This window comes from Nymphalis io, chromosome 20, assembly GCF_905147045.1.
Source record: "Nymphalis io chromosome 20, ilAglIoxx1.1, whole genome shotgun sequence".
NCBI lineage: Eukaryota > Metazoa > Arthropoda > Insecta > Lepidoptera > Nymphalidae > Nymphalis > Nymphalis io.
In genome coordinates this window covers 9,784,593-9,810,409 of record NC_065907.1, presented here as the reverse complement: position 1 = coordinate 9,810,409, position 25,817 = coordinate 9,784,593, and the positions used below count along the sequence as shown (strand labels likewise).

The 25,817-nt window shown below is 32.5% G+C and overlaps 2 protein-coding genes across 9 annotated transcripts; one reads left to right on the top strand and one right to left on the bottom strand.

Annotated features, from left to right (window-relative positions):
- Positions 1–1,259: 1,259 nt before the first annotated feature.
- On the bottom strand, positions 1,260–25,724 carry LOC126776423 (putative peptidyl-prolyl cis-trans isomerase dodo). 2 transcript variants are annotated; one of them, XM_050498937.1, is made up of 6 exons: positions 25,523–25,724; positions 9,023–9,048; positions 7,998–8,120; positions 3,121–3,160; positions 2,446–2,649; positions 1,260–1,952 (listed from the first exon to the last, which is right to left on the bottom strand). In XM_050498937.1, the coding sequence occupies exons 2-6, from the start codon at positions 9,023–9,025 to the stop codon at positions 1,753–1,755; spliced, it is 570 nt and encodes a 189-aa protein (XP_050354894.1). In that variant the 5' UTR covers positions 9,026–9,048; positions 25,523–25,724; the 3' UTR covers positions 1,260–1,752. The 2 variants fall into 2 exon arrangements, with proteins under 2 accessions (XP_050354894.1, XP_050354895.1); XM_050498938.1 differs by lacking the exons at positions 1,260–1,952; positions 2,446–2,649; positions 3,121–3,160; positions 7,998–8,120; positions 9,023–9,048 and adding an exon at positions 24,466–25,262.
- LOC126776379 (uncharacterized) lies at positions 15,323–24,207 on the top strand. Of its 7 annotated transcripts, none has more exons than XM_050498858.1 (2): positions 15,323–15,425; positions 22,861–24,207. In XM_050498858.1, the coding sequence occupies exon 2, from the start codon at positions 22,865–22,867 to the stop codon at positions 23,891–23,893; it is 1,029 nt and encodes a 342-aa protein (XP_050354815.1). In that variant the 5' UTR covers positions 15,323–15,425; positions 22,861–22,864; the 3' UTR covers positions 23,894–24,207. The 7 variants fall into 7 exon arrangements, with proteins under 7 accessions (XP_050354815.1, XP_050354817.1, XP_050354816.1 ...); XM_050498860.1 differs by lacking the exon at positions 15,323–15,425 and adding an exon at positions 21,342–21,398; XM_050498859.1 differs by lacking the exon at positions 15,323–15,425 and adding an exon at positions 22,501–22,547.
- Positions 25,725–25,817: the final 93 nt, after the last annotated feature.

Sequence of the window (25,817 nt, the reverse complement as noted above, 5' to 3'; positions counted from 1 at the left end):
ATGAGTAGTATTATGAGGAGTGCTTCGGCTTGTCACCGGCTGATACAGATGATTTGAATTGCCCCGATGGCTGTTAACCAAAGAATTTTTGATTATTCTCAAGGCTTTAAGCATAATTAGTGTATCTTATTATTATTAGCAACTTGTGAAGGCTATGCCAAAACACATGGACTTATATATAATGTAAAAAAAGCATGATAATGATATTTGAAAGTGGTAATAAATGTTCAAAAATAATACCTTCGGTAAAAATTAATAATCTGAGCTTGACTCAAGTTTTCCAATTTAAATATCTTGGACACTAACTTTGATACTAACCACCAATCTCAAGGATGATAATGACATTGAAAGGGAGAGGAGAGCATTGTCAATAAAAGTTAACATGATTGTCAAAAGATTTGGGCGTGCTTCAAGGGCTGTAAAAAAAACATTATTCCGCGCTTACTGTACCTCTTTTTATACTTGTAGTTTGTGGGCTAATTATTCATTAAAATCATACAATGCTCTTCGTGTCCAGTACAATAATGCCTTTAGTTTTTTTTTTTATAGAATAGGAAGGTGGACGAGCATATGGGCCACCTGATGGTAAGTGGTCACCAAACGCCCTTAGACATTTGCATTGTAAGAAATGTACAATTGCTGATGGGTTTGCCTCGCTTCTGTAGTGCTTCAGGGATGTTCGCTGAATTGAATATAGACTGTTTTTACGCATTAATGCGAAAAAAGTGTGCATCCTTGGTTCACAGGGTCCGGGCCAGCTCAAACAAAATTCTAATCATTGTAGCTAACAGACTAGACTGTATATTTATAAACCGCTGTTGTAAAGTTTCGACTGGACCAGTAAATTGTATAAGTAGTAGATAGTAGTGTTTATTTTATTTTTTGTAATTTTGTATATGAGTCTTGTTACTTAAATAAATAAATTATTATTATTGATCACATTTACCAAATATATTTTGATTATTTAAGCATGTTAAAATTTTAGGCCTTATTACCCTAGCATAGTATGATAAGGCCTACTAACAAGGTTTTTAAAAATATTTAATTTTGTCTTTGTTTACGGCAGAATTTGCATTTTTAATTTTTTTATTTGTTACTACAAACTGTTGATCTACAACATTATTAAAAATTAAAATTAGTTGATTTCGATTAACAGTTTTTGGTTTATTTCTAAATCTCCCTTAGGTAGGCCTTAATACCCGCACCTACCTTATAACATAACCAGGAAAATATTTAATGTGAAATATGCTTTGATTTGAAATAAAAATTTAAGAACCAATTCGAATGTTTGGAATATTTTGTTTCATTTTAAAATAATTATTGAGTTTGAGTAAGAAAAAGTTTATATTTCTAAAAAATGTCTACGGTCTCTTTTCTTTCTTTCTCAATTCATTGGATTGTCCTTAATATTAAGTTTTATTGACTAAAATAACTGTAAATTGATACATATAACACGTAATAAGATAGTCAATCACATTTGGCCTTTGCATACCATCTTATGGTCGTTGTGGCAGGATTTTAACCATGGTAACATCAAAAATGAACCTACAACTTTGCAAATAAATAATTTGAATTTGAATAAGATAAACTTATCTTCGGAAATGCATTTTTAAATATCATCGAATCATCATAGCTTTAACGAATAAATAAATTCATAACTCCGAAATTAATCTTAAAATCAAGTAACAAATCAAAAGTGGTTAGTATTTCATCATAGATTGACAGATTCTTGTTAATACAGATTATTATTATTCATTTAGTATCAAATTCTTCCATTCTTTTGAGCGCTTTTTTCATATCTTCTAGTAAAATCTTGACCTGGGATTTATCTATTATTAATTCAGCCGTATTCTGCTCCCCAGTAAATACTTCATCGGATTGAATGGTGAGTTTTACAGTATCAACTGTACCTTCAGGGCCAGGTGCTGCAGACACATCTGTTAGTTTATTAACTGCAAGTAGAATGATTTAGCATTATTACCTTTATTATAAATGTGTTTTATTAAATAACCACACAGATTAAATATAATAAAAACTGAGTGAATCGCGACTTTGATTTTCTGGCGATAAAAAAGACGTATGCAATAATAACGTCGGCTTGTTAATAAACAATTACTCTATGTAAATTAGAGATTGGAATCCGTTTAAGAGTAATTAGTTAATTTCGACTAAGCTTAATGGATATATATTAGGCAATTATAATAATATAAATAAAAATAGATTATTATTTTCAGTTAATAAATAAATATATAAATATGGTTTGTATGCATGTCATCGAAATATTATATTCATCAATTTGCTATTTATATTTTATCATTTTTATAACTTAACTTTATGCTGTAGGTACCTTGAATTATCATCTATTTAGACTTTCGGAGGTATTATATAACTAAGAAAAGCCTCCCGATGTTTAAAATGTAGACAAAACATATTTTGTATTCTTACTCATGAATCCATTATTTTTAATATGCGTCTCATAAGCTTCTCTCCCTGTCTCCGCTGCATCCGCAAGCGCAGATGCGTGAGCCCGTGGCACGCCCAGGACGAGTAAGTCCCTCGCCAGCTGAACTCCGCTGCACCCACAACGATGTGCTTGTTTCAATGTCCAACGGAGTACTGCTGCAGCACGAGCGCATTCATCGCGAGATGCTAGTTAGAAATAATTTATACAATTTTCAATTGGGATATATTATACATAGAAGAAAAAATAGGTGGCGTCGTCATTTACGTCATTGATGTCGTCAAAAGAATAAATGCAGGTAAAAGCAGGCCTATAAGCATTGTAAGTATCCATTTGCTCGGCAAAGGCACCTCTTGTGGAGAATGTTTGGAAGCTTATTTCACCACGCAGCTCTAATGCACTTTGGTAGACATGTGGCAGAATTTGCCAATACATGCATATATTATTACGATGTTTTTCTTTATGTGCTCGGTTGAGCAAGAGATGATATGTTAACATAAATTATGCACGTGAAATATGATATGTCAAAATTATTCGATTAAGGTTCTTGTGATCTAGCCACCGGGCAACAGGACAATCAAATTAAAAATATAAAAAAAAAAATATTTAAATGATTATTATTGACCTGGATACAGTAAAATTAATTTATTTGTACTTACATAAGCTTGTGTTCTTTAATATATCCATGATGCCGTCATCCTGTTAAAATTAAAAAATATTATTAATGATAAAAGAATTAACCATCATTGTCCATTTCGCAGATATGAAAATCTACAGCACCTATTTGCGGTTGTAGAAACAACAGAGTCGAAAAACCTCAGAAGAGAAAAGACATTGTAATGCAGGTTGACATGACCCTGAATACATAGACTATTAAGTTAGTAAATCCAATTCAAATTTTTTTAATACAATTTTTTTAATTTGAATATAATTTGATAAACTATGAAAGGATTATTTCAAAGTGCAATGAATAAAGAAAACGCTTGGTGTGAGGAGAGTTGTGTAGATTCAGACGAAGAGTTTGCGCGACCGGATGAATGCCATCATCAATGACATGACAGAAAACGTGAGGAAGTTGTTAAAACAGGCTGGATGTATGATGGTGAGTGAGCAAACATCGGCGTTGGAAAATGTTCTTGAAAAGTATTACGACGCCGTTTAATGGCAGATTATGGCATTCTGTAAGATTAAACTCTTAATTGAGTTCAGTCATAATTATTACATAAAAATATTCACAGGATACACATTCCAAAATAGAGTATTACCGTAAGTTGGTTAGCAACATTTCGCGAGTGAGACACGAAGTGAGTCCACATTCCATGTTTCTTTGAACATAAAAAATAGATTACATTGATACTATTTGCAATTAATTTGATAAAATATTATTATTACATACTCAAATAGGCGAGACATTCAGTTCAGTGTCGAAATCCTTGTTCTTTTATTAAGTTACCATCAAAGGCACATTGAGAGCTTAGCTAAATGTAATTTGTGTTGGAAATAACACAAAGGAATATATATCAATGCATACGAAGAGGTCACCTTAATAATACATTAGATAATCAGTTTCTTAATTAAACTTTATTTAATTTAGAATCATTTAGTTAATAATAAATTTAAGGTCGCTCGGAGTATCTTTATATAAATATATCATAGATAAAATCAGAAATGAGATTATCCGGAGACGAACCGGAGTTTTCGACATAGCTTCCAAAATTTAAACTAAAGTGGCAGTGGGCTGGTCTTGATATCGAACGACTGATGCCCGTTGTAGCAGATTTGTTCAAGAGTGGAGATCGTGGATCGGTAAATGCGGATGAGGGCGTTCTACAGAAAGGTGAAATGATGCCCTAAAGAATGTGACCCGAACACATCCACGTTAGGCACCGGGTGCAACTTGGGATAGGCCTATAGCTAGCAGTGTATGATGACTGGCTACCGACGACGTATAATATAGTTTTATATATGGTTTGTATAGGTTTATCTACGTCATATACACCCTTCTAGGTACGTACGTGGGGACGTTAGCCTAGCTTTCTTTCTTTTGTTTTTTTCCTCTACCTGGAAAAGATCGCTGTCGTAAGCCAGCTTATTTATGTATTCCTGTATGTATTCGTCCCTATATTAATTGGCGTACAATAATGATAATTTGTATTATATTTAATATTTTTTTACAATATGAAAGAACACCGGTCACAAGAATACAGTTGTTTCATTTCATAATGCATTTGATTTTGATGTTATATGTGTGTGTTGTTGATGTCGACTGCTGGACATAGGTTTCTCCAATGGCACGCCACTAAGCTCAATCTTCAGCTCTCAATTTCCATTCGCTGCCAGCCACCTTGCGTATAACGTCACTCCACCTAGCTGGTCCTACCGTTTACTAAGGCGTGGTCTCCACTCCAGTCTTGATATATAATTAAATTAAATATGAATAAAATAACAATAGCTGTATTTTGCGTTTTTGTATTATAATTGCCTCATGCAATTTTGTAATTAAACCTTATAATACGAATTGAAGCAAAATACCTTTACTATACCCAGGAATTTTATAAAATCTAGAAAACACATTTTTCATTATTATAGTTACGTAACGACTTGGGTTAAAAAATAATGTTACGTGACCTTTAAATTGCTATAGCTTTTCATAGACTCAACAAATTTTATTGAAATAAAACTTGGTATACTCCAAATAATGATTATGACATAAGTGTACATTTTTATTTATTTTCCCGTTTTAAATATAGCCTTGAGAAAAGAGAGACAGTTAAAAAAAACTTGAAAAGGGAAGTTATTTTGAAATCACATTCAAAGGCAGAAACTTTAATTTTATTTATTTGTATACTTATGATTCTATTATTATAAATGACATCTTATTTCTTACAATCAAATGTGCCTTACGTACCTATATGGAATTATTTGAGTTTATAACATTCACAAACGCAAACATTACTTAGTTATAAGGTATGTTTACTGGTGGTAGAGCTTTGTGCAAGCTCGTCTGGGTAGGTACCACCCACTCATAAGATATTCTACTGCAAAACAGCAGTACTTGGCATTGTTGTGTTCCGGTTTGAAGGGTGATTGAGGCAGTGTAATTACAGGAACAAGGGACATAACGTCTTAGTTCCCAAGGATGGTGGCGCATTGGCGATGTAAGCGATGGATAACATTTCGCGTTGGTCACCACTTACCATCGGGTGGCCCACGTGCTAAATTAGGATTTAGCGAATAGCTGTCTATTCCATAAAAAAAAAATCGAGCCAATTTTATCGACAACTATCTTACAGAACTTTTTATTTTCAACTTTATAGAAAGTTGAAAATGAACACATATTAATAATAATAATAATAATATCCTGGGACATTATTCACACACATCCATCCGATCCCAAATTAAGCAGAGCTTGTGCTATGGAAACCAGACAACTGATATACTACATATACTACTTTTTTTGTAAATACATACTTATATAGATAATTACACCCAGACTCAGGACAAACAGACATGTTCATGCACATAAATATTTGTCCTGGGTGGGAATCGAACCCACAACATTCGGCGTGAACCTACCACGTCAATCGGCTCGTCAAAAATACACTAAAAATATTCGTTGTTCAGTCATATTAATCAATCTATAGTTTACTAAATTCTATATAAATAAAGATACAATACAAGTAGCACTAAATAACAATACAAGAAAATGTCACGAGAAAATAAAATTAATCAGGATTATATGACAAGACTTTCTATCGGACGACATTTCAAAATCGCTCGACCAGTAGAAATTTCCACGACATAACGCTCAATGCAAAACTTTACGATTTCGAAACTCAGATACTTGAACAGTCATTCCGTTTCGATGCCATTATAAGGAATCCGTCTTATTCTAACAACAAATCTGTCATCAACACAGTTATTTTTTGTTTTTTATATTGTATGAATATGATACTTTTTTTTAATTTTTACTTAATGCTTTGGGCTCAAGTAGCACGGTATAAAAGAAAAATGTTAGAGAACTAATATTAACGTCTGTTTAATGTTCCTATGCAATGGTCATGTGGCAGATACGAAGATTTTCTAACGAAGTTTTGCTTGAACGTAGAAAAGTTGATTTAAAAAAACACATTAAGTACTTAGTTAAAAATACAGAAGTGCTTGCTCTGTTTTAAAACGCCATTTAGTTATGATCCTCATGTTTTACTGGACCATCTCGGCTCCTCGCTGAAGCTAGAAAGTATAATCGCTGCGATAAAAGTATAATCGTGAAACTTTTGAGAAAGTCTGTCTGTGAATTATCTATTACTAACTGCGTAACCCCGTGGTAGCGTGTATGTAGTTTTTTTACGTATAGCTTATTAATGTAAAACATAATATTGGTGCGCCTTAGGGGTAAGACCGACTTGTATGCCGCCATGCTCCCTTGTGTGTGCGTGGCACGTATATAGTATACGTGCTTGCCTCGCTTCGTGCTTGCTTTGTTACTTTTTCGTGTGAAATTGCCTAAACATCTATCGGCATGAATTGTTTTTATTATAAACTTTATGAAAACAATTAAATTATTAAATGGATTTATAATCAGCAATTATTATTTTTTAATGTTTATTACTTATTGTTAAAATCAATGTTTAGGAACATTTATTTAATTAAATGACGAAGTTAGAATACGTCTTCATGAACTAACAACGTGTACGTGTGCATAACTGTAAATGATATTCATAAAGATTTATAAATTATAGTTTGCACACTTAGAAATAACTTATGAATATATGACGTTGGTGTGCCTTTTGATAGATAAATAAAAAACATAACAGACTCGTGTGCCGTGACAGCTTTCTTTTGTATGGTATGTTTCTCTCCACCTTCTCTCTACTCTCCTGTGTGAATTTTTTTCTTGTTTTGGTTGAGTTTTTTTTTATAATGTGCCTGCAAGTTATAGTTTCCAGGCGTTATAATCGAAATTAAAAATAAGATTATTAATGAGTATGTACACGTCTTTAATATTTTTTTGGCTATAGGTCATATTAAGTCTTTTCTTGGGTGTTTTTTAAAAATTCTCCTACTTAACTTATATCTTATTTTAAATAAACGGGCTTATTGTAAATATATTTTTTCTAGACTAGTATTAGGCAATTATTTTTTTTCGTTAACATTAGCGGGTTACTTAAACAATGTTAAACAATGTTATGTTAAACAGTCTTCTTCTTTCAAATGTCAAATCAATGATGACAGAAAGAGAGAAATCAGTGTTTAAACGTAAGGTCTTTAGTTAATATAATAACGTGTCACACAAAACAAACTTTCCAGGTTTATGATATAAAACAAATATCAATTAAAACTTTATTTGAATGCCTTACTATATTCAAAACTAACAATTTCGATAGTAATATTTCGACAATTTCGATTATAATATATTCGATAGTTATATAATAGTACAAACTTATATATTAACGTGAGTTAATTTTTAACTAAATATTATATATACCCAACGATTTCAATTCCGATACGATAAAGAGTAATCTATCGAACTTACTGGCTGTTCTTCTACAACATGATGCAACAAAGTCCTGAAGATGGGTGCAGGTAGGCTGCCCAGTGCGTGTAGCGCTGCCAGCGCCCACAGCGGACAGTCACCGTCAGAGCAGAACTTAAATTTCTGTAACATACAGACTTGTATGTATGTGTAATAGTAACCAAATAATTGTCCCACTACTGGGTAAAATTATTCTTTTAGGGAGAAAGTTTAGAATTTAACCACCGCAGTAAGTGTGCGTGCTTCTTTGCACTTTTTAATGGCTACGCGTTTTTTTACTCCACTGCCTAGCAATATGAATTAAGCACCAATTGTACACTTGAATACTTAGTGGTGCTTTCCATTCCATTTTCCATATTTGCCAACTTCTTTAATTTTTTCTTTTAATAGTATTTACCGATTCATATTTTCGGGTACAAACAAATAATTCTTTAGCTTCATAACATTATTAAAGATAAAAGAATGATCATCATATATCTATCATCGGTTCATAAATACATTTTAAAACCTTAGAAATGAGATGGTTTCGAAGATTATTAAATCAAAGGGAAGGTGGCATAAAGCGGTGTGTTAATATTGAAAACCCCAAACTTTGATTATATTAAAATATTTTATTTTATTTTAAATACTAATCCAGCCTCAAAAAAAGTTATATAAGCGAAAACAACGATCAAAGACTTGTAGTGCAATTCTGTAAGAACTCCCTTTTTTTGTTAGACTGGGCAAACGAGCCACCGCCCATGGACACCTGCAACACCCGAAGGTTTGCATTTGCGTTGCCTAGCTTTAAAGAATGAGTACGCTCTTTTCTTAAAGGTTTGTACGTCATATCGGTTCGGAAAAGTCGCCGGCGAAAGCTGGTTCCACAGAGTGGTTGTGCGAGGCAAGAAATGCCTTAAAAATCGCGATGTTGTGGATTATATTTATACGATGATACTCTGCAATGAGTTCTGAACAGCTCCTCAGTAACATAGTATATAAGGCTATATGTACCTATGGATAAATTTATCCTTGATAATACTCACCATAGCAGTGTGTTAAAAGCGATGGCCTGAAACAAGAGGAGAATAAAATTAGCATTGGAATTAGTGGCTTAGACATGCACACGCCACTGTTGTATTTCACGCGGTCAATAGATCTTAATGTGTAATAATATTTGGACAAGTTATTTATCCCAACTTTGTCTGCGTAAAATAAGGAAACTTTTGTAAATTGAATTTTACTATTGTTCTATATAGAGTGGACAGTGCCATATCCATGTTGTAAGACAGGAATTAAGTTTGTGGCATTTAAACGATAAAAGTGATTTCTCATGTAGATAAAAAAAAACATTAAATTCACACTTTTCATGTCAATAGTATAAAATTAAAGCGAGTGAAACTGCGAAGCGACACACTTATATATAACAATATTATATTATAAAAGCCTTCCCTGAAAAGCGCTACTATTATGATACATAGAAGTTTTATGTACATAAACCATATGGATTTACCGTCCGTAATCCGTAACAGCCTGTGAATGTCCCACTGCTGGGCTAAAGGCCTCCTCTCCTCTTTTTGAGGAGAAGGTTTGGAGCTTATTCCACCACGCTGCTCCAATGCGGGTTGGTAGAATTCACATGTGGCAGAATTTCAGTGAAATTAGGACACATGCAGGTTTCCTCACGATGTTTTCTTTCACCGTAAAGCACGAGATGAATTATAATCACAAATTAAGCACATGAAAATTCAGTGGTGCTTGCCCGGGTTTGAACCCACGATCATCGGTTAAGATTCACGCGTTCTTACCACAGGGCCATCTCGGCTTTTTGGATTTACCATATAGATAGTTTCTTTGTTAGACATTACAAAAAATCATCTCCTCATGTAGTACAGATTTTAATTTATTTAATAAAGTTAGCAGTTTCCAAGGAAGATACTATTATAATTTTTTTTTTTTTTGTATTATTTTTATCAATTACCAGATATTGTCCTCGGGTTTTCCTGTGTAGCTTATTTTTTACCACGCAATCATGCATCAGGAGGCTCATTTAACCGTCTTCCAATTTAAAATAAAAAGTAAATTTAATTACGTACATTTAGTGACACACTACTCGCGCTGTCTTAATATACAAAAATAGTTACTCTCTGTCGAAGTATATAAGCCTATTGATTGGCTTCGACGGACCTATGATGTAGGCTCATCTCCTATGAAACGTTTATCTCCATTTTATATAAGGTCCTTGTTGACAGATTAAAGGCCAACTTTTAATATCTTGGCATCAGTACTCCAATAATACCTACATATATAAATTCTAAATAAACTCTCAAAGCCCCTTAAGTTTATTTTGGAAAACAAATAGTATGTACGTTTAGTATCAAGCTGTTCATGTGGAAAAATAGGTAAATGACAATTTCAAATTTATATTATTGTTTGCGTTCATAAAATACGAATTTATTAGAGTTTAATAGTGCTTTTTTACTTAAAAAAAATTTTGTTGCTTGTATCGCGCCGAGCATTCTTTACGATCATATTAAGCCATTACATTACATTATTAAAAACGCAAATGTCAATTGTTTAGCGTAGCCTCGTTGGTCTAGTGATATAACGTCATGGATCTCAAGGCCCTGTGTTTAAGCCCCAGGTCAGGCTCATAAAAAAATTATTGGCCTGGAGTCTGGAAGTTGGAAGTCTACACTCCCGTGCCTCGGAATGCATATAGCTAAAGTCTGTGAAGTATTTTCTGCACTTGAACTTTTTTCGGTCGTTTCGGATTGCCAACCTATTTGATTGTGAGAGTTATGGAATAGAGAGTGCATTTGTGTTTGCGCACACACTTGTGCACTTGTTACTATAATATGTCCTGCGCAGTTGGCTAATCCGTCCACCGTGACCGATATCGGTCAGGAGGACATCGTTGTTTAGAATTTAAATGTACTACATACCAGATTATTCTGAAACATCAAACATAGGTATCTGTTATACAATTAATGATTTGCAAATAGCTTAACCAATTGTTGATTTAATTGATATTACTACAAATTGATGTGTGTGTTTACATGCGATAAATATTTGAACAATATAAGTACATACCTATTTTCCAATATGAACCAAAAACAGTGCCAATGTCATTTAATTTTTCAAGTTTTTTAAACATATAATTGTATATCCTGGTCTATATTGTAAGCATTAATAACAGCGAAGTCGCGGAAGCTAGTAAATTATATAATATTTTAAACATAATTACAAATTACTTACAACACGGCTACCATTCAAAATTACCCGAATTAAAATATTGCCAATTATACGCATGTATCTTTTAAAAACAGTCTCAATTTTTATCTTATCATCATAATTTTATACGAGTAACTACGCACTCAAAACGACACTCATTCAATGGAGTTACGCATGCTTTCATTCAATCAGCCGGTCCCAGGTGTTTTTCTTCAAAACTGTCGTACTTATCGTCTGAATGGCTTTGAAGCACTCCACTAAATCAATTAAGAAATGTCAAATATTGCGTTTATAAGGTTAAATTGAGTGAAAAAATTAATACGGCTATGTAGAAAGGCGAAGGCACAAAAACCATTTCAAAAATTCAAATTTAGAATTTTATGTCGATTATTTCTTAAAGAGATCAGAAACTTTTTGGTAAAATTGGCATGTCACTTTTTGCTTTTGATAATCCATATTGTTTTACTACTAAGTAATATGTTACTTTAGGGTATTTTTATAAACCTACCTACCTTCCTACAGTGAAATGAATAACTACTCGTAATTGACCCACTGAAGAAAAAACCGTCTTTACACCTAAACTATATTGTTGGCGACGTTATGCTGCGCTTAAAAATGGAGTACAAAACAAATACAACAATTTTATTTATTCACAATATATCCGTCATAGTAAACGAGAAGCAATTAAAGGTTTTTCATTAATGAAGACGGATTAGAAGTGTAAACCCATTGCAGATTGACAAATACAGCATATACCATAGATTCACGTTTGCAAAAAAAACACGTCGTAGTTTCAGTATCTTTTACCCAATCTTCATGAAAGAACGGCTTGTTCTACCCATCTGAGATAATTTATTTGATTTGTTATATATTTTTAAGGGAAAATTATTAGATGAGTTCGGTGGGGTTCTAAACGCTTGAAATTAAAATAGCTTATTATAGAATTCCGTTATGGGAAAGAATGCCGGTTCGACGTAAAATATTTTAAGAGATGAACAAGAAAAGTTTATAATCTGCCAAGGCATGTCCGGTGTATCCCATCAATAAGATTTTCTTGGAATATTTTTGTTGACAAACTTTTGTGATGCAACGAAAATGATTTATGTCGAGATAAATTTGTTTGTTAGCATAGCATTTGGTATTCTTGTTTTAACCGCAATGAATAACTTACAATAAATAATCATCGTAATCGTAACTTTTCAATAATCTTTTTCGACAGGCTCTATAAGCGAATATAATTTTAAAAACATGTTCATTTAAAATCTTCATGTCTAATATTACTTTACAATCACCAAAACAATGTTCCATTTATAACATGCACCTTAAAATTACTAGTGCAAAAGAACGGGTAAATTTTAACATTAGTTGAGTTCATTACTTGAATTCGTCAGAAACGTTCTATTCCAACGGTACCACCAAATTTGACCTTGAAATTTTACCTCTGAAATTTCCCAAAGAATCCTCGATATATTATACAATGCAGTCCTATTATAAAAGAGATCCCATAAGGTCCTGAAAGGGTCTATTTGAGTCTAATGAATATGAAACAAGGCGGAGATATTGCGACCCACGGTGCAGGGCTAGCACTGTTTGCAATTCAACAGGTGGTACTTTTTGGAGCGATAGCAAAAAAAAAACAAATTTAAACAAAATATTGTTATAAATTTTCAATGTAAACATTTCAACTGCTCGGACAAACAATAATTGTAAAGCTTACAATGTTATAATTAAAGAATTAAAGTCTCGAAGTTTGCGGCTTTAGTTTTACTTCATATGTTATCGTTCAACTCTGAATTAAAACTTTTTACAGTTATTGCTCGCCTAAACGCGATTAGGTTTTAGCTACAGTATCTATGGGCAAAGTATAATACAATAGATAGCGCGCATTTTGCAAAGTAGTTTGCAAAAAAAATTGAAAGTGACTAATTAACATCTCACTAGTACTCATTATTAATTATCTCACATAATTTTAATTAAACATATATATTAATTAACTACGTACGTAATATAAATTAAATTAAAGAGTATTTTTTGTCCCCGGGGCGTCAAAATAATACGCCAATGGATATGATCGGTTGGTATATTATCAGGCACACCTTCCGAACGAGAAGAAAAACCAAATTAAGCAAGTGAATACATAGAGGTGCCAACATCTACTGTACCATATCGGTTAAAGAAATAAAAAGTATCATTACCTAAATATATCAACAAGAAAAGAAATTGAAAATCTATTTCAACAATTTGAAACCCTACACGTTGTTGATTACGACAACTTCTGAAACGTTAACGATTCTTTTGATATAAATCGTAACAAGTTGAAAAGTTTTAAAACTCTAGAAGCGAAGCGAGTATATAATAATTAATATAAGCTACTAATTTTTGTTATATGATCGATTTGAAACGGTTTTTTTTTATTTATAATAAAAAAAAACATACCTTCATTAATAAGGGGTTAACTTTGGTGCTATAAAATATGTTTTTTTACGGCCAATTTTTTAATTTATGAAATATGTAGGCGGAATGGCAAATGGGCCACCTGAGAAGAAGTGGTTATCATCGCTCATAGACATTGGCGATGTATGGAATATCAAACATTCCTTACATAGCCTATGCGCCACCAACCATGGGAACTAAGACATGTCCCTTGTGCCAGTTACACTGGCTCACTCACCCTTCAAACTGGAACTCAAGAATACTGAATATTATTGTTTGGCGATAGAATATCTGATGAGTGGGTGGTACCTACACAGACGTGCTTGCACAAAGCCCTTCCACCAAGTATTAATTTTTATTTAAATGTAAGTACTTATCTATATACATATACATATATAAATGTATGCTGATATAGGCCTGTTTGAAAGTAACAGACTTCAATGCAGGTTGACCGATTACTATGAAAGAAGGCACTTATGTATGCCTATGTTTTTTTTATCGTGAAGTAGATTTTTATGTTATACGCCTTGTAATAATTCGGCGATAAATAGCACTGGAGCACATGTACAAAATACCATACATATAAATACCATACCATACCATTTATATATATATATATATATAGTTATATATACCATATATATAGTTTTGCTTATACCTAAAAAATACAATAGCAACCATATGAAATACCTAAAAAAACATCAAAGGCACTGGGGATGTTTAATATATCACACGGTGCCAATGTCTATCAACGAAGGTATCTGCCATCAAACTACCATGACTACTACTACACAAAAAAACACGTACTAAGAAACTGTAGATGCTAAGTCAAAATAAAACGATTTCATTTTATAATGAAATATCAATTTTCATGAATATCTTCAGCTATTATGAACAGACAATCATATTTATAAAATTAATAAGAACTAACATACAGTGACCATGTTTATATAGAATGGCGATCGTTAAGTAATCAGTTCTTCCACCAACCCGCGTTGGAGCAGCGTGGTGGAATAATCTCCATACCTTCTCCTCAAAAAGGGAGAGGAGGCCTTAGCCCAGCAGTGGGATATTCACAGGCTGTTACTTTAAGTAATTAGTCAGATAAAATCATTGTGTGCCATCATTGGCGCAAAACCCACGGGTGATTTAAAGAAGCAATGCTAAAAAATATAAAATGAAACTCAACGAGGACGTAGTCTGTGGAACTTAAAATTATTAATTAAAACAAAACATTTAAAATTATAGCTTAACTCCTATCAACACAAAAATAAAAACAATTCAAATATGTCACAAATATATTTTTTAATTACGATAAATAATAATTTATTGAAAAAGACCCAATATTGATAAAATTATCAAGAATCTAAGCATAAATAATTTCTTACCTATGACCAAAAAAAAAAACGCCAAGTAAGTAAAAAATACGATTTTCTTTTTTCAAAAATATTCTTCGAACGCTTACTTAATACGTTCAAAAATTGGTAAAATATTTTAAATAAAAAACATTCAAAACGCAATAATAGTACCTACATATATAGTTATAAAAGAACATATTCGAATTTCAAAACCACACAAAATATGTCCTTTTACTACACCGTTCGCACTGACGCTACATCGCGTCAAGATCTCGTATATAAGCGGGGATAGCATCCCATGGAAATCATAACATTTCGCCTCGTCATCGAGTAAGCATTGGAAGTGTAACATTTTATAATTATCATTGTATTAAAGTTCATAGGCCTTGGATTGTGATATAGGAATGCTGTAATTATTTACCAGGTAAGAATATTATTTATAAAATGACTTTTATTATATCAGTAATATAATATTACACCAAATATACTTAAGTATATAAGCTTATTTATTTGGGACAATCGGTAAATATATCAATTTAAAAATATATTTGTTAAATGTTCTAGGAATTGCTTATATTTAGTAATAAGCTTGAAATCGTTTCGTTTAATTATATTAAAATATATAATATTACGTGATTAACATAGATTTATTATATATGGATGCACCGATTAAGGCGAAATAATTATTATAATTGAAATAAATATAAATAAATTATTCTTGATATCAAATTCAAGGATTCAAGATTATTTTCAAAATTTAAATATTAATCACAAAACGATTTATGTAATTCAAACGTAGGTCCAATTTGAAACTAATAATTAAAATTATGAAATGTTGTATTTCTAGAATTTTTGTTATAAAATAAATACCATATTCTTTAATTACTCTTTAGTTACAATTACTAAGTATATGTGGTCTGTAAATGATTTTTTTTATAAAAATAAAGTGCATATTATTGATTAATTATTATGATTGAAATACGGGTTGAATGAACATAAAAACTGGTGGTAGGGCTTTGTGCAAGCTCGTCTGGGTAGGTACCACCCACTCATCAGATATTCTACCGCAAAACAGCAGTACTTGATATTGTTGTGTTTCGGTTTGAAGGGTGAGTGAGCCAGTGTAATAACAGGCACAAGGGATGTAACATCTTAGTTACCAAGGTTGGTGGCACATTGGCTATGTAAGCTATGGTTGACATTTCTTACAATGCCTATGTCGTTGGAAACCACTTACCATCAGGTGGCCCGTATGCTCGTCCGCCTTCCTATTATATATATATAAAAAAAGAAATAACTCTATACATTTAAAAAACGGTCGTTAGTATGTTTTTTTAAATATATAGATACCATGTACAATGAAATGCAATATCTTCTTTAACATTTGTAGCAATAGTCTAATCCCCAATAATTAGTTATCAATATGAACAAGATCTGAGGAAGCCAACAACATGTAACTATTGTATGCACGGACATCTATTATTAGGCAACTTTAATAATAGAAATTGATATTATATCAGCAATATTTTGGTTTCTAATATAACATTAAATACGAAGTGAAAATTATAACGGACAGAAGCATAAATGCCGCACGATTAGTTTGATCAAAGGCTCAAAGACTGTCGAATTTTTACTTTTATTAACAAGGTTCAAATGAGTCGTTTCGTTACTACATTGTTATATTAAGAAATTATTGTGTTTTGTTTCTAGTTGTGTTCTAATAATATAGAAGTGGGAGCTTATATACATATATAGGCATGTCTTAATTTACCATTAGATGGAGCAATTGCTGCTTTATTAATTTAATATAAAATCACTGTTAATATATATAATTTAAGTCCATACGATAAAATACGACAACTACCTTGTCAAGATTGAATTTCTAAATTAATGTAACAAGACACAGAAAATACTGTTAAGAAAATTGTACGTAGAAAAATGAGGAATCTTATGCATACTGTTTCACGTAGGATGTGAAACAATCAGGTAAAAGAATTACGCATAGGTTTTTCACGCTTTTTAGATTAATACAAACTTTGAAATTCTGCCACATGTGTATTCCACCAACCCGCATTGGAGCAGCGTGGTGGAATTAGCTCCAAAACCTTCTCCTCAAAAAGGGAGAACCTTAGCCCAGCAGTGGGGCATTCACAGGCTGTTACTGTTACTGTACAAAGTTTGTTGAATCGCGTAATATAAAATAAAATTGTGTAAACCTATCTAAAGGTAATAATATTTTCTAATAAGAATTATAATACGCAAACGTAAACTTTAATTCAATCGTCAAGTTAGAACATTTATTAATGTCCATGTGAAGGAAATTATTTGTCATTAAAAAATTATACCCCAATTAAATGAATATTAACAATATTGAAAGCAATATTAATGGTATGTTTGTTTCAATTACTTCCTAAATATAACTTGGGTAAAACATATTAAATAATTTCAACATTATTAGACGAATCCTGACCTTATCATGTTCACATCTAGTTGTGTGTCGTAAGTTGAGTTACACTTTAGTTCCTAGTTTCTGTTTTACTTGGGTTAATCAGCCATTGTAACTACAGGTACAAGGGACATAACATCTTAGTTCCCAAGGTTGGTGGCGCATTGGTGATGTAAGTAATAGTTATTTCTTACGGTGCCAATGTATATGGACGGTGGTAACCACTCGCAATCCATGACCTATCTACTTGAAATACACAGATATTTAAACGAATACTACTAGTTTAAAGGGAATTCAATTTAGTTACAGTTTAGTTTCGACATATAATTATTTTGTACTTCAGTACAGTAACAGTACAGTAACAGTACAGTAACAGCCTGTTAATGTCCCACTGCTGGGCTAAGGCCTCCTCTTCCTTTTGAGGAGAAGGTTTGGAGCTTATTTCTACTTCACATATGTATGTATAATATATGGTGTTGAGTGACATGTAACGTGAAATTTAGTGATTTGTGATACTCTGTCAACACTACAACAAATATTTGATTTTCAAGCTTTTTATTCATAACAAGACCTTTCATAGAAAATTTGTCTGGATTTGTTTATAAACTTCTCATGCGATAGTTTAATATAATAATATTAAATACTTAGTACGGCTTTGTGCAACCCTGTCTGATAGGTACCATCCACTCATCGAATATTGTACTATTAACAGCAATACTCTCATATTGTTGTGTTCCGGTTTGAAGGGTGAATGAGCCAGTGTAACTACAGGCACAAGGGACTTAACATCTTAGTTCCCAAGGTTGGTGGCGCATTGGTGATGTGAGCAACAGTTAACATTTCTATATACTGCATGAAAATTAACGTTAACTAACGTAACCACGCTTTTTTATCCTCTGTATAATTATGTAGATATTTTATTTATGTTAATTTAAGGATACATAAAAAGGTACTTTTGTCTTTTCTCTCGAATGTAAAATTAATAATAAGACATGGAGACAGATTTATACGATATACAACGTTTATATTTATTATACCATATTTACTCGGCCAGAATATCAGGAGCTTTACAATCAATATAAATTAAATTTTATACCATGCGTCTATTGATTTAAGATAAAATTTACGTATTACATTAATGTCGTAATCTTAGTTTATTCGACGGGGTTAGTACAAATTTTTGCATTTGACAGTAATTTAAAAAAAAACAAAGATATTTCAAATATAGATAATACTTTCAAATCGACGATTGAAATATATTTTAAAAAAGAGGTTCTATAATTTTTATCAAAGAGGGAAAAATAATATCCTACGAAAGACCAGTTAGGTCTTTATAACGTACTAGTTTATTCAGCTTAGAGAGCAAAATTTTTTTTTTATTTGTAAGCAATTGTAAAATTTTAACGAAATCAGACGAATAATAATATTTAAAAATATATATTAACAAGGAATATCAGCAGTCCGCAGTGATATCTTAGCGATGGTTGTTTGGTAGCTTAAGTTGTCATTGTTGATGATGGCGTTGCGTTTATGAACCAATTCCAAAACGTTTTAATATCAAGCAAAAAGGTCCATTACTCTTTTTATAGTTCTTATTAAAACCTTTTTTAACAAAAAATTTTGGTCTCTTGGATAAAACGGTAAATTTTAAATTCGTCTAAAACTTCCTTGTGGCCGCTCCATATAAGTTGCGGTTTGTCCATAGATTTAACCACAATATTCAATCCGTGTTCAATCGAAACATTACTTGGATTAATTCGAGTTATTAGGATTTTACTCTGACCTTATCGTACATCTAAATTAGCATCTAATGGGGGTAAACGGGGTACCTGATTTAGGCGGTAATTTAATTATATGATCAAACATTCTACCAATTATTAAAATAAAAATATATAATAAAATTATTAAGCCTTTTAAATAAATGTTCGTTTTGTATTCTTGTTAATTCTGGAGGAGTATCGCCTCCAAAAAAATTGAGCCCATAAGGCTCCAATCGTAAACAAAATTATAAAAGTAAAAGTTCTGAATTTTGAATCCCAATTTTAGAAAATCGACAGTTCAACATTAAACTGTAATTCACAATACTTAAAATTTTTAAAACATTAGACGAAAAACACTCGGGAATTACTCGAACCATTAAAAATGCTCAGCATTAGTATTTTCAATATTTGTTAGGGAAGAGAGACATCGCACAGACCATCAAAGGGATACAGAAAAAATATTGTTTTAGCGAAAGAAATGGTAAAATGATTGCTCATTTAACGGCTGGCTATAAATAATTTAATAAGATTTATTTTTACGGAAACTTTTTTATTGTTTATGTTCTCGTTACCAGAATCGATATAGCCCAGTGGAATATGTGGATCTCAATTAAGATCGCGGGTTCAATTCCGTGCAAGCACCATTGAATTTCCATTTTTTCATTTGTGTTTATTATACACCACGGGCGTTGAAAGAAAAATATCGTGAGGAAACATGCATGTGTTGCATGTAAATCTTCCACCAACCCGCATTGGAGTGCCGTGGTTGAATAAACATTCTCCTCAAAAGCCCAAATGTGAAACATTTAATTTCATAGGAAGTTACTTAATTGTACTAAAGATGGAAATACGATATTTAAGAGTTCTAATAACTAGCACTTCGAAATTTTTAAATATCATTCATATTACTTTCAATAATTGGACATTTCAAACAAAGTCGAAAGAACTTATAATTATTATGGTTCGTTTCAGAAACTTTCTAAGAATAATAAGTGCCTATACTATAGTCCTAATTTGTAGTATCTGTGAATGAAACTAGTACTAACTCGTATAAAATGAGTGCTTTTTCGTTACTTATCTGTCTTGAAAAAATTTATTTGCCGTTATGGCGATAGGGACTAGGGGTTCATTATAACACAATATAATATTGTAAGTGTAATATACTAGCTACCCGTTCCGGCTTCGCACGGGTAGAATAAGTGTCTGTATAAAACGTTCACGTACGATTTTGTACATCTTCAAAGATCATTCTCATATTTAAACCAATTTACTCAAAACATGTATGAATTATAAACGTTCCTCATGAATCACTCAGTCCATTGGTGAAAACCCTATGAGAGTCCGTTCGGTAGTTTTTGAGTTTATCGCGTTCACAGAGACAGACGGACGCGACAGGGGACTTTGTTTTATAATATGTAGCGATATATATCAGTAGGTTTATATTAATATATATTTAACTCGACCACTTAGTTTGTAAAATTAGATTTTAATAATTGCTTTCATTCTGAATAATTATTAAGATCAGTGTTCCAAGTCCTATTTATTTACATTATCTAGTATTTCAAAATTTTATTTCAACTTTTCAAGCAGTTCAAACGTTCGAACACACAAATATTTACTTATATTGACTTATATAATTTACTTTGATTAATTAAACAACGCTGTGTCTTCTTTTGAATGTAAAATAAATGATGACAGAAAGAAATATATTTGTGTTTGTAGGGATGTAACTAAACACCCGTTAAATTACATCGCCAATGCGCCACCAACCTTGGGAGCTAAGGTGTTATGTCCCTTGTGCCTGTAGTTGTCAAATACATACACTGTCAAATACATCCTTCAAACCGGAACACAACAACACTTATTAGGGGTAGAATATCTTATGAATATATGGTACTTACCCAGACGGGATTGCGCAAGGACCTGCCACCAAGTAGCATCAGTAATATCAGATGACGTTAGATTTTAATCTATATATATATATTTTTATTATTAATAGGCCAGCGTTTGACCGTTGACTTGCCTGATGTTAAACATCGACACGGTCTAAGATGTAGCACGCTTGCCTATAAGAAACCTGTTTACTCTGGATTTGAAGACACCAACATTGTACCTATCGGGAAATACGGACTCAGGCAAAGCATTCCAAAGTTTCGCAGTGCGAATGATGAATGTAGACTCAAAGCGCTTCGTACGTAATTCTATAATTACACAATTAGTTCGTACGTAATCTATATTCTTATACATTGGGCTTAGAAATCTGTTATAAAATAACATGCTTAAATAAGGATCGTAGAAGCGACAAGCAATTTTATTTTTACTCAAAGTTAGATTAATTATTTAACGCTAACGACTAACAAGTTTATAAAGTTAGAAAAATATTACGGAATTTTTCTTTTGATAAGAAATCCTTTTTATACATTGTTGCTTTTAAATTTAGGTAAATATTTATAATTATTTTCAAAATTAAGAATTGATGTGATATAAGGGCTTTAGGCAAGTTGCTAGTTTCAACGGCTGGAGATCATAAGGCCTGTTAAAAACATCGTAAGGTCATAAGCTATTCGGTTTCTCAAGAGATTTTCATTATAATAATAATAATGTCCTCCAGACCGATTTTAGGCCACGGCGGCCAATCTAAAAAGAGATTAGCCAACTACGCAGGAGATATTATAGTGCCAAACACAGATGCTCTCTCTATTCTCTAACTCTCATAATCCGATGGGACGGCAATCCGACACGACTGAAAAGAATTCAGGCGACGGACCAACGGCTTCACGTGCTTTCCGAGGCACGGGAGTGTACACACTTTCAACTTCCAGACTCCGGGCTGCCACTAAGAATTTTTTGACAGAAAAACTCAATAACTTTTTATTGGCCCGGCCTGGGAATTGAACCCAGGACCTCCGGGTCTGCGGCCTTAATTAAGCCACTAGACCAACGAAGCAGTCAATTTCTTCTTCTCATTATATATAAAGATACAAGACTCGGAATTGAAAGTCATTGACTGGTCATGACAGCGTTACGCTGCCTTGAAAAGCACATAATACCGTTTTCCCTGCAACTGATCTCTTTCCAATTGTATTGCCTTCCCAATAACTATGAGTGTGCTTGTGAGCGTGTCTGCGCCGTAGACACGATAGAATTCGTAACCAATAGTTAAATTACAAATGTACTAATTTATCGCAAAGCAATTACTATTTTATAAATATATCTACATTTATACTTCATACTGCATGTAGGGTAGATGTGAATTTGTTGCACGTCAACTGCAAACTCACTTGAATTATGAAGACAATTGTATACAATGTTTTTTATTAAGACTTACGACTTAGTGAATGTTAAGTATTTGATTATTTTCGTATGTGTAGGTATATCATTAAGTAAAATTGCGCCATAAAAATCATTTCTGAATATTTGGTACAGCTATTGTTATATATATATATATATATATATATCAGTTATAAATATGTTATATGTATGTGACGCAAAGATATGGCTTACATCAGATACATGCATCAAAAATTCAACAAAAATCGGGATTTAAAATAGCAATAAGTAAAAAAATAAATAACGAATCATATTAGTATGTTATATAAACGCGAGCCTAGTTAAAATAAAGATTAAACTTAAAGTATTATTATTATTTTCAGAACCATGACATTCTACTGGATCTTTATCATCACGTTCTCCTGGATCGGTACTGCCAGCCTCCAGTACATAAACACTGCAGACCCGGCCAATGAAGCGCTCATGGAACCGCTCGAGTCGCTTGATCACTACCCACCATTACCATACATCAATTACTTCAATATGCCTTCTCCCACTAATCATTATGAATCTATTCAAAATGATAGCCCTGCAGAACACAGTCAGTTTTTTGAACAAGGTCAAGATTCTACGGACGCTCAACGTAAGAGGCGAACTGCTGAGGAAATGCAAGATGTTACTGAAAAATACTGGCCGCCAAATTTAGTTGATAACGATAAAACTTTGTATATGCGCAACGATGAAAGAGTAAACCCAGTTATTGTTCCATCATTTGCTAGTGGATCTGAAGGAAATTCTACTTATAAAAACGAGCTGAATTCGGTAGAAAAACGAAGTTTCAGTCCATGGGGAGGTAAGAGAGATAATAATAATGTTGCCGAGCATACATGGACTTGGAAAAGGTCCATCGGTATCCGAGAACCAAGCATGCCCAAGCGGGTTAGATTCAGCCCATGGGGAGGAAAACGAAGCGGCCAAATTATATACAAACCAGGTACTAAAGGCTCAAAAATAATATTTTCTGCCTCTGTACCAGAACTGACTCGAATAATATCCAATTATTTGCCAAACGGTAATAGCTTGGATGTAGCTGGTTATCAGTTTATACCATCGCTGGACAAACGACACCCCATTAAGATTTTGGCTTTAAGCACTAAAATGGACGAACGAACACTTCGAGATGCCTTGCCGTTTAACACTTTTATGGAATCCATACCGAGAATCTTTAAGCCCGGTCACCCATATTTGGATATCAATTTGAAAAAAGATGGGAAGAGGAAGGTAAAATTTAGTGCATGGGGTGGCAAGAGGTCTCCTCCCATCATCGGACCTATCTGGACACCCGCAGCGCAAGACAACAAAGATACAACTTTGGACACGATAGTATTAGTTCGAAACCAAGAAGAAGACTCCTAGGTCTAGATATAATAACTTCGATCAAGCTTTTGGCACACGGTAACTGTGAAATTTTCTAATACTCAAATAAACCTGTTAAGAAGCATTACAATTACTTGTTTTATGTAAGTGCCATAATATAATAGTCTTATAAAAAAGTCTAGCAGACTAACATTCAACAAATAAAACTGCCTTTGACAAAGTGGCTGGGTTTGTCAAAGGTGATTATGGCATTGTAGCCACATATATATAACAAATAGTAGCCAATTGTTGTTTTCAAATGTACTGTTAAATATTATATTAGTAATAATTAAAGGCCAAATACATTCCTGTAACCTTATGTATTATTTATTGTTCATTATTTAAATTGAATATTAATTGTTTTTTTTTAAATCTTATAATTTTTTTTAGTTAATAATGGACAAAGGAATTAATAATGAAAAAGAGAGAAAAAAAATTATGCCTTCTTTTTAAAAGAATATTCTCCTCAAATAAGCCTGTAGTCATCAACTATTTTCAAACAAAACAACACTGGCCGATCTTAATGTCTTTTTATTTTAAATCAATAGGGTAAATAAAAACCATGGTTTTATAGTAATATATATATTTAGATTTATCATAAAATACAGGAATTTTATAAGATACATACACACACTTAACTAGAATATAACCTTTAAGATTGCACCTGCAATCTCTATAGCATTTGCTAGTGGATTCATCTATTACTCACTAAAAAAATATTACTGAATGTAATTATAGTATAAGAAATATATTTAACACTTCTGCATTTTTAAAGTAAAATTTATCTCTATGATATTATTAAAAATATACATTAACAAAAAAAATACTACTCAACTTTCAAGTTATTTCAATTTTTTATCTCATCTCAAAATCATTATTATTAATAATCGCATAAACTTAAACTGTTCTTAATATAATATGGTAACCGGACTCTGTCTCAACTGGCTTACTTAGCTGTCCGACTTTCAATTTGAATGCTTCTTCGGCAAATGCTTGCTGCATTTGACTTCGACTAAACATGCCTAAATCTCCTCCACGTTTAGCCGATGAACAGTCTGAATACTTCATAGCCATATCAGTGAATGATACATCATTAGAAACAATCTGTTTACGGTAACTTTTAAGTAAGTCAAGAGCTTCCACCTTAGTTCTTGTGATGTTTTCCTCGCGCCATGACGATGGGCGCCTGCTCTCAGCATGTTTAACGAGAATGTGACTGCATCTTACATCACCAGGGTCTGCAGGTGCTTCAGGTCGCTCCCACTGGGATTTCTTTGTATACATATTTAGAAAGTAAGTCATGCCGGTAGAACGGCTGGTTCTCATCTCCCATCCTTCGGGTAACGGCGCGTCGTTATCATTCGACATTCTGCAATAGTTCGTGAATGTTGATGCGTTTGCACAGTACACAGACACACAATATTTTTTTTAATAGAAAATAAGGCCTATTATATCTGACTTTATAATTAAAAATTACTACTAGAAATCTAAATGATTAAAGTTCCCATTTTCTACATTCCTTTGTCCATCATAAGTTTTAAGATGATAATAAATATAAATAGTAATTTTCTACAGCTATCACTTTTAAATGTTTATAGTTTACACAATACAATATAAACACCAACTTACCTTGCGTCAGTGATCTTGATCCGGATGACTGGGTGTCTATTTCTTCAATAATATATTAAGAGCTTATTAAAGTTATTTGCACTAGTAATTAATCCGATCTAAATTTCAGTTTAGTAAGGAAATTTCACAATTTTTTGCTGACTATTAATATTTTGAAAACAATTACAATGTGCAAGCAAAAGACTACCGGTACCTATTGGTGACGGACGACGGCGTATGATACAGATAATAAATTAAAATTATTACTTGGATAGTTGGCTATGGCATGAATAGATAAAGAATGAGAGATTGAAAA

What these genes read in the sequence shown, in the direction of transcription:
- LOC126776423 (XM_050498937.1), bottom strand. An exon ending in ATGTTGTAGAAGAACAGCCA is followed by an intron (nt 3,161 to 7,997) that starts GTAAGTTCGATA and finishes TAATTTTAACAG; the next exon opens with GATGACGGCATCATGGATAT. An exon ending in TAAAAATAATGGATTCATGA is followed by an intron (nt 1,953 to 2,445) that starts GTAAGAATACAA and finishes TTCTACTTGCAG; the next exon opens with TTAATAAACTAACAGATGTG.